Consider the following 14723-nt stretch of genomic DNA (forward strand, 5'->3'; position numbering starts at 1 on the left):
GAAGCATCTAAACTCGACTCTAAGCTAATTGCCCGATATAATCTTTTACCCTCATCAATACCAGGTATCAATAAAGTTTCCCACTCATATAGTTCCAACCAAAGGTTGTAATCGTTCCCAACCACACATTGTACGTTCAATAGGTCGAATTCAATGGGCTATGTTTACGTTGTTGTAAATCAAAGCATATATCCAAAGAATGTATTAAAGACAAAAACAAGCTAATATGCTCCAAATGTTCCAGGCTAGGACGTGTCAGTAAAATTGGCATCACATCCTAATCCAACAAACAATAAACTAACCAAGTAAATAACTTACAAAACAATCAAATATGGTATCCAAAAAATTCTAGATATTTTCCAAATTGATCCATCACAAGATACCGAGCGTTTCAGTGACTTGGTAAATGTTTAAAACACACCAGTACAATTTTAAAGAAGATTCGGGGTCAGGATACACCTTTCTACTACGAAACATGTTCAACCAACTAAGTCCAAGTTTACCACTTCAGTTTACAAACATAGCATTTAGATTCGTATACCAAAAATGTTTTTACTGTATATGGAAAAAATAGGAGCTATTTTGTGAGTTACAAATCGAATGTTTTCACACTAAGCCCGTATATCAAAGGGAGGGTGATGTTCCTTATGGATTGAGAAAAAGTAGATCTTGATCTAGATTATCGCGAAGCGGAAGAAATAATTAAAAAGATCGATACCAACGACTGGGCTTTCCCCTTGTAGTCATTCCTATAGCAGACGGTGGAGTGCGCCTATGTGTCGACTATAACGTAGGAGTGAACGAAAGATTGACAAACACCCATTATCCAACCAAGAAAACCAAACTGCTATTAAACAATCTACGAAACTCCAAATACTTCTGCCGATTGGATGTATGCAAGGCTTATCTACATATCCAAGTCGTCGATGCATCTAGTGAGACAATAACAACTCACGATAAATCAAAAAGGCACCAACAGAGTTCAACCAAATTCTCAGAGACTTACCCAAGACCGAATAGCCTACTACTTTGACTACATCCTACTCCACGGGTCAGCAATTGTACGCTTGTCTCAAGCAACTGCACAAGTTTGACCTACACCTCAATCAAGAAAAGTGTTCTTTCTTTCAAGAAAGCATAGAGTTTCTACGCCAAGTCATTGAACACAGCAAAATCCTAAAATCACCTGGGAAGATGAAAGCAATCCTGAAAATGAAACATCACACATTAATTGAAGTAGTAAGAATATATAAAAAGGTGGTGACCTATTATTTACAGTTTATTCTAAATATTTCAACCTTCTAAGCGCCTCTGTCAAGTTATTGTCATGATCGTCATGTTCAACTGGAACAGAAAATGCAGCGAAACCTTCGGTCGACTCAAGCAAAAAATTGCCAGTGAACGGGATCATACACAGTTTGACCCAGCCTCACCAGTTCAGATCGCCTGCGATGCCAACCTCAAGGTCATGCCACTTGCGGGGATACTTCCTTACATCATCAGTAGACAAGAGCGACCCATTGCCTTCGCATCAAGATCTCTTACGAAACCCGAACAACATTACTCCCAGTTGGACAGAGAGGCCTTGGCTATTGTATTGTCAGTAGGAAATTTTTATCGGCACTTGTTTGCAAGACCCTTCAAGGTTATAACTAACAATCAATCACTAGTAAGAATTTTTCATCAAAACTCTAAAATACCTCACATGTCTTCAGCTCGACTCCAGTGGTATGCTGCATTCCTATAAGGCTTTAACTATGAGGTTAATATTAGAGGTTAAATAAGAAAAGTTGCGAACACTCAAATGTTGACTGCTTATCAAGAGCACCAATCGAGACACTACCTAACTCTGAAACTCAATAAAAATTTATGTAAATAAAATTTTAGAATCAACAATAGAATCAACTTTACATATGAAATTCTCCGGTAAGAAAAGAAAGAACGAAACCTATCCAAGCTACTCCAAGAATTATCTCAAGACAGCAAAGAAGATTCTGAGTTGTACCAGCAAACCTTGAAGATTCGGTAATCAAACGCACATCGGATCGACAAAAATGAAACAACTTGCTAACCGGTATGTGTACTGGAAATTGATTGACAAGAATATCAAAAGAGTTGTACGATAATGTGCTGCATGTGTTTCAACAAGAAACAAACAGACCACACAAGGCACCTTTACACCCTTGGGAGGAACCAGCGAGCAACTGGTATTGGATTTACATTACTACGCTGGGCCGTTCCAGAACCACAACTTTCTCGTCATTATGAATGCAAAATCCAAAACGGCGGAAATGGAAGTATGCTCTTCAGCTCCAACTTAATCATCCACCTTGGAATACTCTATAATCCATCCGCTCGCTACGGATACCCAGATGTGATGGTGTCGGACAACGCTGCGATCTTCACCAGCGAAACCTTCCAGCAGATCTGCAAATAAGGAGGAATATTCCAAGTTCATAGCATCGGGTCAACCAGTGACCATAGAACTAGCTGAAAGGAACGTCCAAACCATCAAACATAGGTTGGCAGCAATGATTGAAGATCTCTCAACAATGAAACAAAATGTCAGGGAAATACAATTCACATATAGAGCCGTGGCCATCGGAAAGACACTTTCACAACTATTCCTAAATAGACAGATCAGAATCAAGCTTGATGCATTAAAACCATCAAGCATCTAAAAATTATGAATAAGAAGAATGAAATAAGAAATTATGCTGTACTTGCTATAGAGCAAGGCAGTACAGAGTAAGAGACAGAGTTTAAGCCCGTTACTATTCTATCAACAAAAATCTATGGAAACCAGGAACGATCCTAAAAGATCGGTACTCTTCGTTGGACTCTTACACTACCTCATCAGACTAGACTACCTTCGAACGACATACTAACGAATTAAGACTTGGTCGAACACCAATGAAGACAGTCACCTTCTCTCCTATAGTAGAAGACGATGCTTAATAAGCACCAAGACCAAAATTTATCTATAGAAGACATGACCGTGTTACCAACACAACAACAGCAACCATTTCTTGAAGTCATTGAAAACCTCAACATGAAAACGGAAATTAAAATCGAGTGCTACGCCAAATCCACTTGCACATTTCGCCAGCCTGCTTACCTGAAAGACTTTCATACGATTCAATTTTCCATTTTGTTAATTTTTCCACTTTTATATAATTTTTTAATAAGCGTAGGAGAATTATAGTGTTTCAACCAGATGTTACTATTATTCATTTTTTCGGCTCAATGTAAACAAACACATGTTATTAAAAACATTAAAAACACTTATTATTATCTTCTTCCACGATTATTCCAAGTCATATTTTGTTCTCCTAACAACCAGTTATGTAAAATGAACTTTTATTTATACCTTCTCAAATTCAATATATACATAAGTGTACCACACAAGGTCACGACACAAACTTATACCGTTTTATAGTGGACAAGTCAATTGAGGGCAAGAAATACGAACATATTACATTAAAGAGGTGTGAAGATGCATTGTCTGTAAAAGAATAACAAGAACAAATTTTCAATGAAATCAATAGGAATGGCACAGTTTACGAAAGAGGAAAACAATTATCAAAGTATAGAGTGAAAGACTCAAGAACATTTCAGGTTAGAAAAATGTACAGAGTACTTCGAGAAAAAATTAAATAATTTGATTTCTAAAAATAACAAATCCATAACTTTTTTAATGCATTTAAAAATTAAAAAGTGTGCAAGATAAATTTATGAAGTTACATGAGAAAATTTGATAAATTTGGAGAAAAAGAGAATGAATTCCTTTCGCCAGGTTAAAATTTTAAAGACCTGAACAAGTACTTCCTGATATAGGATAAGGAAAGCTTGTTGAACGAGTTGAAAACTTTCAGTTATCTGCCGTTATAGAGCGTGAAATAAAGTCTCATGAAATAAAATCTCAGGCAGTAGATATAAGACGTTGTCTATAATATTGTCCAGAGCAATAAAATTGTTTATTTTATACATATTAGACTTTCAACGATCTTCTGCATACATATTTATAACTTAAATTTGTATTACGTTGCATCTGGCGTTTAACAATGAAATCAGCTATTGGTTAAGTAAACTCCTCATAGTCAGAATAATCTTCCATTTTAATTTTGGTTTAAAACTGAACAGGAGTAAATGTACAGTCGTTTATGTTGTCTCACACGATAAAATACTGACTGCTGCTGAGTGTCGGTTTGAGACGGTAACTCTCGGTGTCGTGTTTGTCCATGACCATGTCACTCATGTTTCCCAGCAGACTGAGAGGTCTCTTTAGGATACATAACGTTGTTGTCTGATATCGCTAAGCTTCAAAGCTTCAGCACACGCACTCATTATTTATGTCACCTCTGTGCTACTGCTACCTTGCGTGTCGAACCAGTAACTAGAGATAGTCATAAATATGATTCAAAGACAACAAAATTGTGATTGGTATGCTCATTGAAATGTTTTCAACATGTTTACCATTTACGAAATGTTGCAAAGATACCATCTACGAGAGGTATGCAGAATGCTGACGTGGTACATAATTGTAAAAGAGTCACAGTATCTTACCGAGACGACCTTATACAGAGATGAGGGTTTTGTACATTTTGGCCGTAAATTATTCATTGATACCTTACACGTTAAAAGTATAGCTTTGTATAATATTGTAAGCGTCAACTGAGAAATATAATTATAAGAAACGACAATTTTAAGAATTATATAGTTTACAGTTAGTATTTTTCATTGTACTAATAACTATAAGATATAAAATATATAAACTATAATTTACTAGAAAGCAGTGATTTGAAAAAAAATTAGGAAGGTTGAAATGAGATGGTTTTATTTGACTTATTAATTTTAATTTATTTGCTAGAAGTATAAATTTACTACTAGTAAAGGTTTCTACAATTTCACCTTAAAGCGTATGGTAACATACTAGATTATGTTAGTAACCTCATGAGTATGAAATAAATTAATGCAAAAATGTAAGCTTATATTATATTGTTCTTACCGGATCCAAGACTGGAGTTTTCGTAAACAGTGCTCAATATCACAAGTAGGATGACGACTGCGATCAATAATCTGAAAATTAACACCAAAATATTTTTAATCTATGACGTTGAAATCAAGTAATAATAGGTAATATAAAATCTTACAAAATATCTATAAAGAAAACTCTGACACATCATCTAATATTAGGGACTGAGAGAATTCCACTGAAAAACTTTAGACCTGACTTACAAGTACATCAAAGACAGCATGGCTTCTTTAACATTCATCATCGTAGCTTAAATAAACGTACCTTAGAAGTGCGTCCTGATTTTTTTGTAACACTGGTTTAGTTCAGGTTATCCCTAGACCATGCACATTTTTCCTTACCAGCTGCACTGATTTATAGTGCGTATGTCCTCTATTAATTTTGTAGAAGTAAATTGCATTTTCAATAATATTGTTAAAGAAAAGTTTTCTAAGAAATTGATAGGTTGTTGAACGTAAACCTACTGATAAAAATGGTAGGATTAAACTTTAAGAGGTGAATCAAATCCGTATTAACTTAACAGTTTGTATAATCGCAGGGAATTATAATTTAACATACATTCTGTAATTCAAACTGTAACCATCATTCAACTTTCAAATGCAAACAACTAGTTATATTTTATAAATACAACTTTGCATATTGGTTTACTATTAACCACCAGCGCTTTCAATTGGTTTAGAATGTAAATACCACGAGAATTTAAAGGAAAAGGTAAAGAACGGAAGAAGGAAAGAAAGGACTAATAGCAATTAGGTCGAAAGAAAATATTCATACAGTTTGTTGTTACAATTACACCCACAAAAATATAATACAACGTAATAGAAGGATAACGAAAAAGAAGAAGATTTCAGGAGTACAAACATATAAAAACTAAATAAATGGAAGATACTAACGCTAAAATGTGTAGGGGTAAGAAAAAAATGTGACAGGAGAATACGAAAAACAAAATGATTCACTTACATAGCTATCCAATCGTTAGCTTTTAGAGGCACAGGAATGTTAGAGGAACAACTAGAGTCGTAGACTATTGCGGAGGCGTTAACAGAATTCAAAGCGATGTTTAGATGAGCACTAACATCTTGAGCGGTGCAGGAGGAGGGTACGCAGACCGAGAATAAGAGATCTTCCCTGAGCGGCTGCATGAAAGGTCGCTGGAAAAAGAGGTTGAAGTCATGATACTTTAAATGTAAATATTCTACAAGTAGATATGATTCTTATAGCTTTGTCACAAATATAACAAACACAAAAACGTATGAATAACATAAAACTGTCTCGGATAATTTGAAATAAAATAGTTTTTTTAGTTTATTAATATAATAATTAGTAGTTATTAATGACTTAAGCCTGAAAGATTGTTGAATATAATTGTAAAAATATTCATTCTAGTAGTTGCATTGTCTCTCTTGGGGACGAGAACATAAATTTGGGAACAGAGTGTTATACAAATAATTAACAAAAAGATGCATCACAAGAATGTAAACTACTGTAGTCGTAGACAATAATTTCACCTACTGAGGTCTATAAGATAGATATAAGCGGGATGAGATGTTGATCAGTACTGAGAAGAGGTAAATGTTGTGTACAGGGCTGTCCCCTTGTACTGTATAAGATGGGCATTTCCTTCTTAAAAATCTTACTATTTATTTATACTCTACTACTGCTACTATCTATTTGATATGGTTTACGTGTCACTGTAAGGTCTTTGAGGTATTGTATAGTAGTTCTGAAATTTATTACGAAGTGCAATTAAAAGACTACCTCAGCGTTGAATTTATCGATGGTGTCCGGAAAAAATCCTCTTGCCTCCACAACGCACATCTGTCCAACGAATATCTTCCCTGGGGCTTCCACGGACAGACACTGGTCGTAGCTGCCCAGGTCCATTATGTGGCCGTCCAGTACGCCCGAGGGCAGTTTTGACGATGCGTCCACCACTGGAACAATACAAGGGGTTTAGGATTCACTATGGTAATAATTTGTTTAAAAGTAAAAAAAAAAAAACACTTTCTCCTTAATACTTTAAATAACCTTCTCCGAATACAGGAAAAACAAACCTTTATAATTAATTCTATAAGAAAATGTAGCCACTAGAATAGGAATTGGGAATATCTTGTAATCTGACCTATAAAAAGACAGCAAAAGATAACATGGCTTGTTATTGTTTGATCTTGAAGGTTTTCTGAAGGGAATGACTCGTAATTGGGAATATCTTGAAATCAGACCCATAGAAAGACGGCAAAAAAGACATGACTTTTAATTGTTTGATAATGAAAGTTGTCTGAAGGAATAGACACATTTTACTATAATACGCTATAAAAATGAATTTTCTGTTTAATTAATTTTTATTTAAAAACCATGTACAGTAATGTTCTAAAATTATATTTAATTTCAAACAAGTTTTTCCTAGTTCAACAATAAAATGATGATAAGTGGTTTATAAATTATGCTACCATTCATCATTGCTAAAATCAGTTAGAATTTAATTAGCTGAGCTGAGCGTTAAGGAAACCTATTACACAAGGGGATAGAAAATGTTTTCTTCTGCAGAAATCCACCTGCAGAATATTTCTTAAACACATTAAGTTATAAAGTTAAACTTTTGCATGAAACTTCATTTATATAGACGAAATCCAGTCCGATAATCGTGCATGTTCGTTTAGTTAAGAGAACAATGTTTATCTCCTTTTAAACCTGAAATTATATTGAGTGTTTACATGCATTTTTGCGTCTCCAAATATTGCCCTTATATTAGTTTTTTATATGAATGCTAGTGGGACAAAATATAAGAAAAGGTTTTGAATTAAAAACTTTTAATTGCACTAAAAATAATGACCAATGAATCTTTAAAATGCAAAAAAATTATGAGTTAGTTATTTATGTGTTAAGTAATTTATTATTGACTTTTACTCTACCACGCTAGATTGTAAGTACTGAATAAAAATATGGAAATATAGAATGGTTACCGAAAATATGGTACAGACAGTATTAAAATATATAATACAACTCATTTAAATTTAGTAACAGCTGTTATTTCAGGAAAGAATGCGAAATATATTTATTGCTTTCCACTTTGTAAATAACATAAAAATAGTATTTTTCCATATGTATGTACTGACAGACAAAACAACCGTACAAAAACAACGAAAATAGGTTCGGTCATTTTCCTTCATACTGAGTATAGTATAAACAATTTCTAAAAATATGTTTATATGTTTGATTTTATTAAGTAATAAATATAATTTTATAGGTACTAAATAATTTATTGACGTGTAAATCAGTAATAGGCAGACACTTAACCGATTATAAAACTTCAAACTAATTATAAGTTATGTCTCTGCATGACTATAACTATTTTACTATAACCACTCGTAGTTAAATTGTTTTCTCTACCTTATTATTGGTATAAACCACCTCATGAACACCTCCATATTAGGGCAATTTGCTGTGGTAAATACGGGTGTTACACTACACACTCCTAGTCGGCTAAACATGGTGGTTTGTCCCTGTTATCCACCTTCTTGGAAGAGTTTGATGGTTGTTGTAGTTACAGTCATTAGAGTTACTGGGCTTACTGTGTCACGTGACTAACGCACTATTCATTCATTGACAGAGTTATAAATGTGTTCACGCCACCCAGTGTGGTGAAATGACGGAATTTGGTCAGTTTTATAGAAATACGTCTGTTGCTTTGATTTAATAACGGAAATTCCGCATTTTATTTGGCCTTTCGCAGAACATTGTTCCAAAAACCCAATCAATACCAATAATGTACAGAGAATCTCAAAAGTCTCTCATCCCACCTGAATCTTTCAACGTTAATAATTTCCAAATCTATTTTAGAATATGAAGTAACGTCACATGGAGATGTTTTTTAAGGAGCGTCAAATTATACAATTACAATCTTCAGCAGCTTTTCAAAATAGAAGGTATTGGATACTAAAAAATTTTAAACAGCACAATCCACCGGGTAATACATCAAATTAAAGGTCTTAATGAGGTAAATTCCACGGTATGAAGAGATTCAATTTGTGACTATAAACTCTTCTTTAAATGGGCATAGGACGTAAAATTCCAAGTTCAATTTGACTTGATGTTGGATGGAACCACTTAGAGGCCACGTATTTTAAACGCTCTTCCTATTTTATTCAAAATTATATCTCACGTGAAGTACGTAGTTGCGATCAAAATTATTTACTCTACTCCAATATTTCGATATATTAATTCTACATGGTTTTCCTCTATCCATAAATAGCGTATTTAAAAATATTTAAATCAAAAAATATTTAAATCGATATTGTGTACTAGATAGTATTCTGTAGTACAGTTACAGGTTTATTTTAATAATTGAGTACAATTACTCCTTCTTGTTAAAACCCAAAGGAGATGTATTCATTAGGAGTGTCGATTATGCAAATCAGTCAATTTACTATAAAATTCACACGCATAGAGCTACATTGTACGCCCATGAATAAAGTCAAGGTCACGCGTAGTCTGACTGTCCTCCATTCAGTTGTGCTAGTCGGTCAGTGGTGAAGCTGTGAGTTATTGATGATCGTATTTATGGACTTTGTATCTGTTACGTGAGTGAATTCACTAAACAGGTTTCAAATCAAAATTGTTTCTTTGTCAAACTATCTCAATATGAAAAGAAACTGACAAAATAGTTGCGAAATAAGCTTTTGTAACTGTATAAACCAAACAGGTGACCCATTCGTATTTGATATTTATTGGTGAAAAATAGTGCAGGGTTTTAAAAATAAGAAACAATGAATATATTAGTACTTATCGGATCAAAGTTTTGAGAATACAATACTATAATCACAATAAGCATGAAACACGTTTACAAGCATTATTTCTTAACAGATTACAACTAAAAACGGCATAATTATATTTAATATATCCTCAAGACTTTCCCTTCTTACAAACCTTTTGGCTACGGTTGCCGTTTAAATTAATCAGCGAAATATTTTACTCACTTATTGCGCAATACAGACCTTTCACTTAAACGATATAATTACATTTACATTTTACTAACAATTTTGTGTAAATATAAAATATTTAACAACCATATTTTCCTAAGTAACAAGCCACCTGTCCATATAACTATTTAAATCTCTTAATGTTTAGTGAATTTTGACACTTCCAAAGTTTTCAAAATAATACCGTACTATACGTTTACCAGTCACACGGACCTATCTTCAAGACTAATAATACATTTTCAGTTCGTCATTTCAAAACCAAACAGCCACACATGAAACCATTCCTGTGATAGTGTAGGAGGGGATAATAAGTATTAATCTGTATCCTGGATTTTTAGCCTTCCAACTACCTGTTACGCTTATCTGTTTTCATATTTTGTTCCTGCGGCGGAGTTAGCTTAGCATATTCGCCTTAAATGTGTCCTTGAGTATGTAAGCGCTCAATTTATTATACAGTCAGGATAGGAAGGCAACAATAATAATCAGTAATCACCAAGTTTGTTTTGAACTTGAGCGGTAGTTGAGTGGGACACCATTTAAATTAAGATAACATTGTGTTAGAATACATGTTTCGTACTAATTTGATTCGGAACTGGTTTTCCTTGTAATAGGTACCGGCCCGCACAGCGCTCCACGCAGAGTACAGTCCGTTCACTTCATAACAGAGAGCGTACAATAATTTATTTCACTAAAATTGCCAGATGTATATAGTATTCAGCATGTATGTAAATGTTTAAGGTTTACAGAGTATCCTTTCATTGTAATTGGCTGAGCTTTAGCGAAGCCTATTACTAGGGCGGCTGGAAAGATTTCATGTCTGTATCTCTGTTTGTCTTCCCACACGATATCTCGAAAACTAACTGACCTATAGACTTTTAAATTGTTCATGAGGTTTAATTTCTATACCAGGAACACTGGGTTCGATAATGTGCATGTCACTTCATGGGATTTGGCTGAGCGTAAGCGAATATTTTTACGTTGGTCTTATGGCCAACCATGATGGCAACGAGAAAATAGCAGAATAAATAAATTTGAAAACAAATTCATTAAACCCATAAGAGATTCACACATGGGACATATGAATACATTTATTCTAACTATCTCAAACGTACAATATCAATTATTTGTAGTGACAGTGTGTACACGTTTATGATCTCAACACATATATAACATCTAATTTAATGAACGAAAAGTGTATATTGTAGAGAGAAATGTGTCATATCTCGAGAAAGATTTTATTTGTAGACTTTAAAATCTGCACGAAATTTAATTTCGGCTTGAATGAGTTTTATGATGCGTCATTTTTGTGTCAATTCCTTTTTTGTATGATTGCCTGATTCTCTACGTGTCTGCAATACATCTAGAGAATTAAATGAGGTATAGATTTGAAACTGGGCATGAAATCTTATATTGGAAGTTTAATAAAAACGTACAACATAAATCTCAAACCATTTCATGAGATAAAATCAATAAAATTATCACTATTGTTCTAAATTTTAGAACGACACTCAGCATTGAGCTGCAAAGATTGAACATAATATAATGTCCAAACAATTTCCAATGCCCGACTGAGACCTTTTTTTGAAAGTTGTTGCATATTTTAAACGTAATGTATCATGTCCCAGCTAAAGAACAAGACTATGTACTCTTTTATTGGTAGAGGTTTGGCGTTTTTCTTCTATTTTAATAACTTTGAACAAACTTTCGCATCATCTGGGATTAAGGTGTACATCCGTCCAATCTACATTTTGGTCACATTTATGCAAGTATTTATATTGTAAACTAAGTGAAAGCCAATCACAACATGTACCAGTTAAGAATGTTTTACCAGAAATAGACATCTGTATAGAACATAGACGGCTAGATTAATAAGGAATATACTCACAGCAGTTTACTCAGTACAAAACTTACTGTTATCGTCAAAACAACATTTTTAAAATTACAGTATTTGTAATAAAATATTTATGTTAATTTAATCACAATTTGATATTAATTGTAAGATCTACCATTTTATGCTAACTTTGTTAAGGCAGCTATAAGTTTTTTATGAATAAAATTGATTTTCCCTCGCTACAGTACCATAGAATAAATATATACACATAAGTATATATATATATATATATATATATATATATATATATATATATATATTATATGTATATATTATATGTGTCTGTGTGTGTGTTTCAATCAACATTGAATCACAAAAAGTACTTGCTCCGCCGGGATTCGAACCCGGATCTCTCACTGGCCGGGTGACTGTGTTACCATTACAACACAGAGCCCTTACTTTTTACGATTCAATTATATATATATATATATATATATATATATATATATATATATATATATATATATAAGCAGCAAAAAGAACAAAATTTTAACATCAATAATGCATATTCCAGATATCAAAGTCAAGTCTTTTATTGCCGTTGATAATAATACAATTATGTGGCAAAAGTCATAATGAATAAATCTAATAATATATAATCGAATACATTTTTACATTCATTCACAATACCACATTCAGACATACAATCGTTACATTCATCCATACCACTTACTCGCCAATTCTCTCCACCGCCAACGCTAGTGTCAGTCTTCTAGATTGGAGGTCTCCCAACTATAATTAAAAAACTCGTCAACGCTATAGAATGCTTTAGATGCTAAAAGGCGCTTCAGACAAGTTTTTAACGCCTTGGGCGTTTTTAAGTTTTTCATGGAATCAGGCAAACTGTCGATGAAACGGACACCTGCCTGCGAGGGCAGGCGTTCATAAACCACCGTTCTGTGTCGCCCAGTACGGTAGTTCTCTTTGCCTCTCGTTTCATATTCATGCACGTCACGGCCCCTAGTCAAGGCACATTTTGACTTACAGAATATAACTGCCTTTTTTGAAAGCTGGTCTGCACGACTCTCTGAAGTTCATGTTGGCGATTGTTCTGATCTCTTTTTTTGAAGCCTGAAAACTCTCGAAATTTGATTGTTTGAACAAGCTCCCCACAAAATCACTCCGTAGGAAAGATGTGAGTAAATCAGGCCATAATACGCCGCCATCAGCACCTGACTTGGGCAGTATTTGGCTAAAGATCTTAAAACATAAATGCCAGATGCTAATTTTGAACATACTGAATTAATGTGAACATTCCATGTCAAACTTCGGTCAAGTTATATTACAAGGAATTTGGAGGAGTAAACTTCTTCTAATGTGGAGTCTCCCAGCATGATGGAAGGCCCATACCCAACGTCTATTGGCCGCAGGGCGAAATTCAGAAAATTAGATTTTGTGGAATTTGTTGTGAGGTTGAGGCTATGACCTCATATATTTGTAGAGATTCAAAGTGTAATGTTAACTAAGCGTAGAAGCATCATTAATGAGAAAATACACAAGATTGTACTTGCGCCTATCCGTTATGATTCCTAACCTATACAAGAAACAGCAGATAGAAAAATAACCAACAGAACTTACTCCGAAGCGCCCAAAAATCGAAGTTGAGGAAGCTCTCGAACATTAGACTGCTGTGGTTGCGGCAAAGTTCAGTTTTCGAGTCTAGCAGGATGTAGTTGCTACCAGCGTGGAACGTTACTTCCTGCAGGACGTTCTCCGGCATCGGCAGCAGCACCTTCTGAACCTCCTTCATCCGGGACATGAAGCTGGGGTAGATTTCTTCGATAACATCTCCTCCTGGAGACATGCCGTAAGGTAACTATATCAAAAGCCCAATATTTTAGAGTTATTATTAATAAAAGCCCCAAGTTTACGGTCCATTAGAAAATACACGTTTCTGTAGTCTTGTTTTGAGACCTTTTATGTGTCATCTTAAATAATAATTGTAATTGAAATGATTTATTTTGTATGATGTACATTTATTGTGGGGTTACATTTGTATATTCACGTTGAATATCTTAAAAAATTAATAAATAGCTTATAAGGAGGCAAAGTTGTCCAAAACTTTGTTTTATGCTCTTTAAAAGAAATTACCTTTAATGATTTTGATTTTTGAAAATACAGAATTGCAAACTTTAGTTTGCACTCTTGATTGTTTTGAATAGAGAAGTATAATATCTCACTAATATAATAACGTTCTCTAGTTTTCAATACACTCCAGTAACTGTTTAATCATCGGGAGATGTGGATTTTGTGACTCTTATATTTAAGTTATTTCTCAGAGCAAATGTTTAAGGAAAGGTGGGTTACTTAATACTTGCAGTTGATATACAAAACAATTGGATAATGGATGCTAAAAATTAAAAGTTGTATAATATAAGTAATATTTTTAAAAATGGGCTACAGCCATTTAGTCAAATAAAATTAAGTGTATTTTTGAATCAAATAGTCAATTTTAGTGGTGAATGGTTGAAGTGGCAAAAATAACAATCAAAGTTTAATTATGGGATGAAAATGTTCAAACTATTTTTGTAATATTTGACAACATTGATAGAACTGAATGATATTTTTTTTATATCAAATTATGAATACTTCAACTGAAATATTCAAATCATATGTCGGGGGTATTTTGAGATTCAGTGGTTACTGTAATTCATCTCAATGACCACTAGCCCCAAAAAAGTCTGCAAAAATTCACCGAAATAGTTAAGCTCTAAAATTGACATTCCATTTGGATGCTATAGGTAAGTTAACTGTATTCATGAAGAGTAATGCAAAAACACAATCTATCCTTCAATATCGTTACGTGGTATAACAGCTG

At 33.7% G+C, this 14723-nt stretch overlaps 1 protein-coding gene across 1 annotated transcript in view; it reads right to left on the reverse strand.

Moving 5' to 3' along the window:
- LOC124354082 (nose resistant to fluoxetine protein 6-like) overlaps positions 1 to 13687 on the reverse strand; it is a 30223-nt gene extending 16536 nt beyond the window's left edge. Inside the window, exons 1-4 of the mRNA XM_046804286.1 lie at positions 13484 to 13687; positions 6794 to 6969; positions 5996 to 6186; positions 5009 to 5079 (exon numbers count right to left, since the gene is read on the reverse strand). Of these exons, the coding sequence (XP_046660242.1) occupies positions 5009 to 5079; positions 5996 to 6186; positions 6794 to 6969; positions 13484 to 13664 (619 nt within the window). The 5' untranslated portion in view covers positions 13665 to 13687. The remainder of the gene's footprint in view (positions 1 to 5008; positions 5080 to 5995; positions 6187 to 6793; positions 6970 to 13483) is intronic.
- Between the last annotated feature and the right edge of the window lie 1036 nt (positions 13688 to 14723).

Source organism: Homalodisca vitripennis, chromosome 2 (assembly GCF_021130785.1).
Source record: "Homalodisca vitripennis isolate AUS2020 chromosome 2, UT_GWSS_2.1, whole genome shotgun sequence".
NCBI classification, from domain to species: domain Eukaryota; kingdom Metazoa; phylum Arthropoda; class Insecta; order Hemiptera; family Cicadellidae; genus Homalodisca; species Homalodisca vitripennis.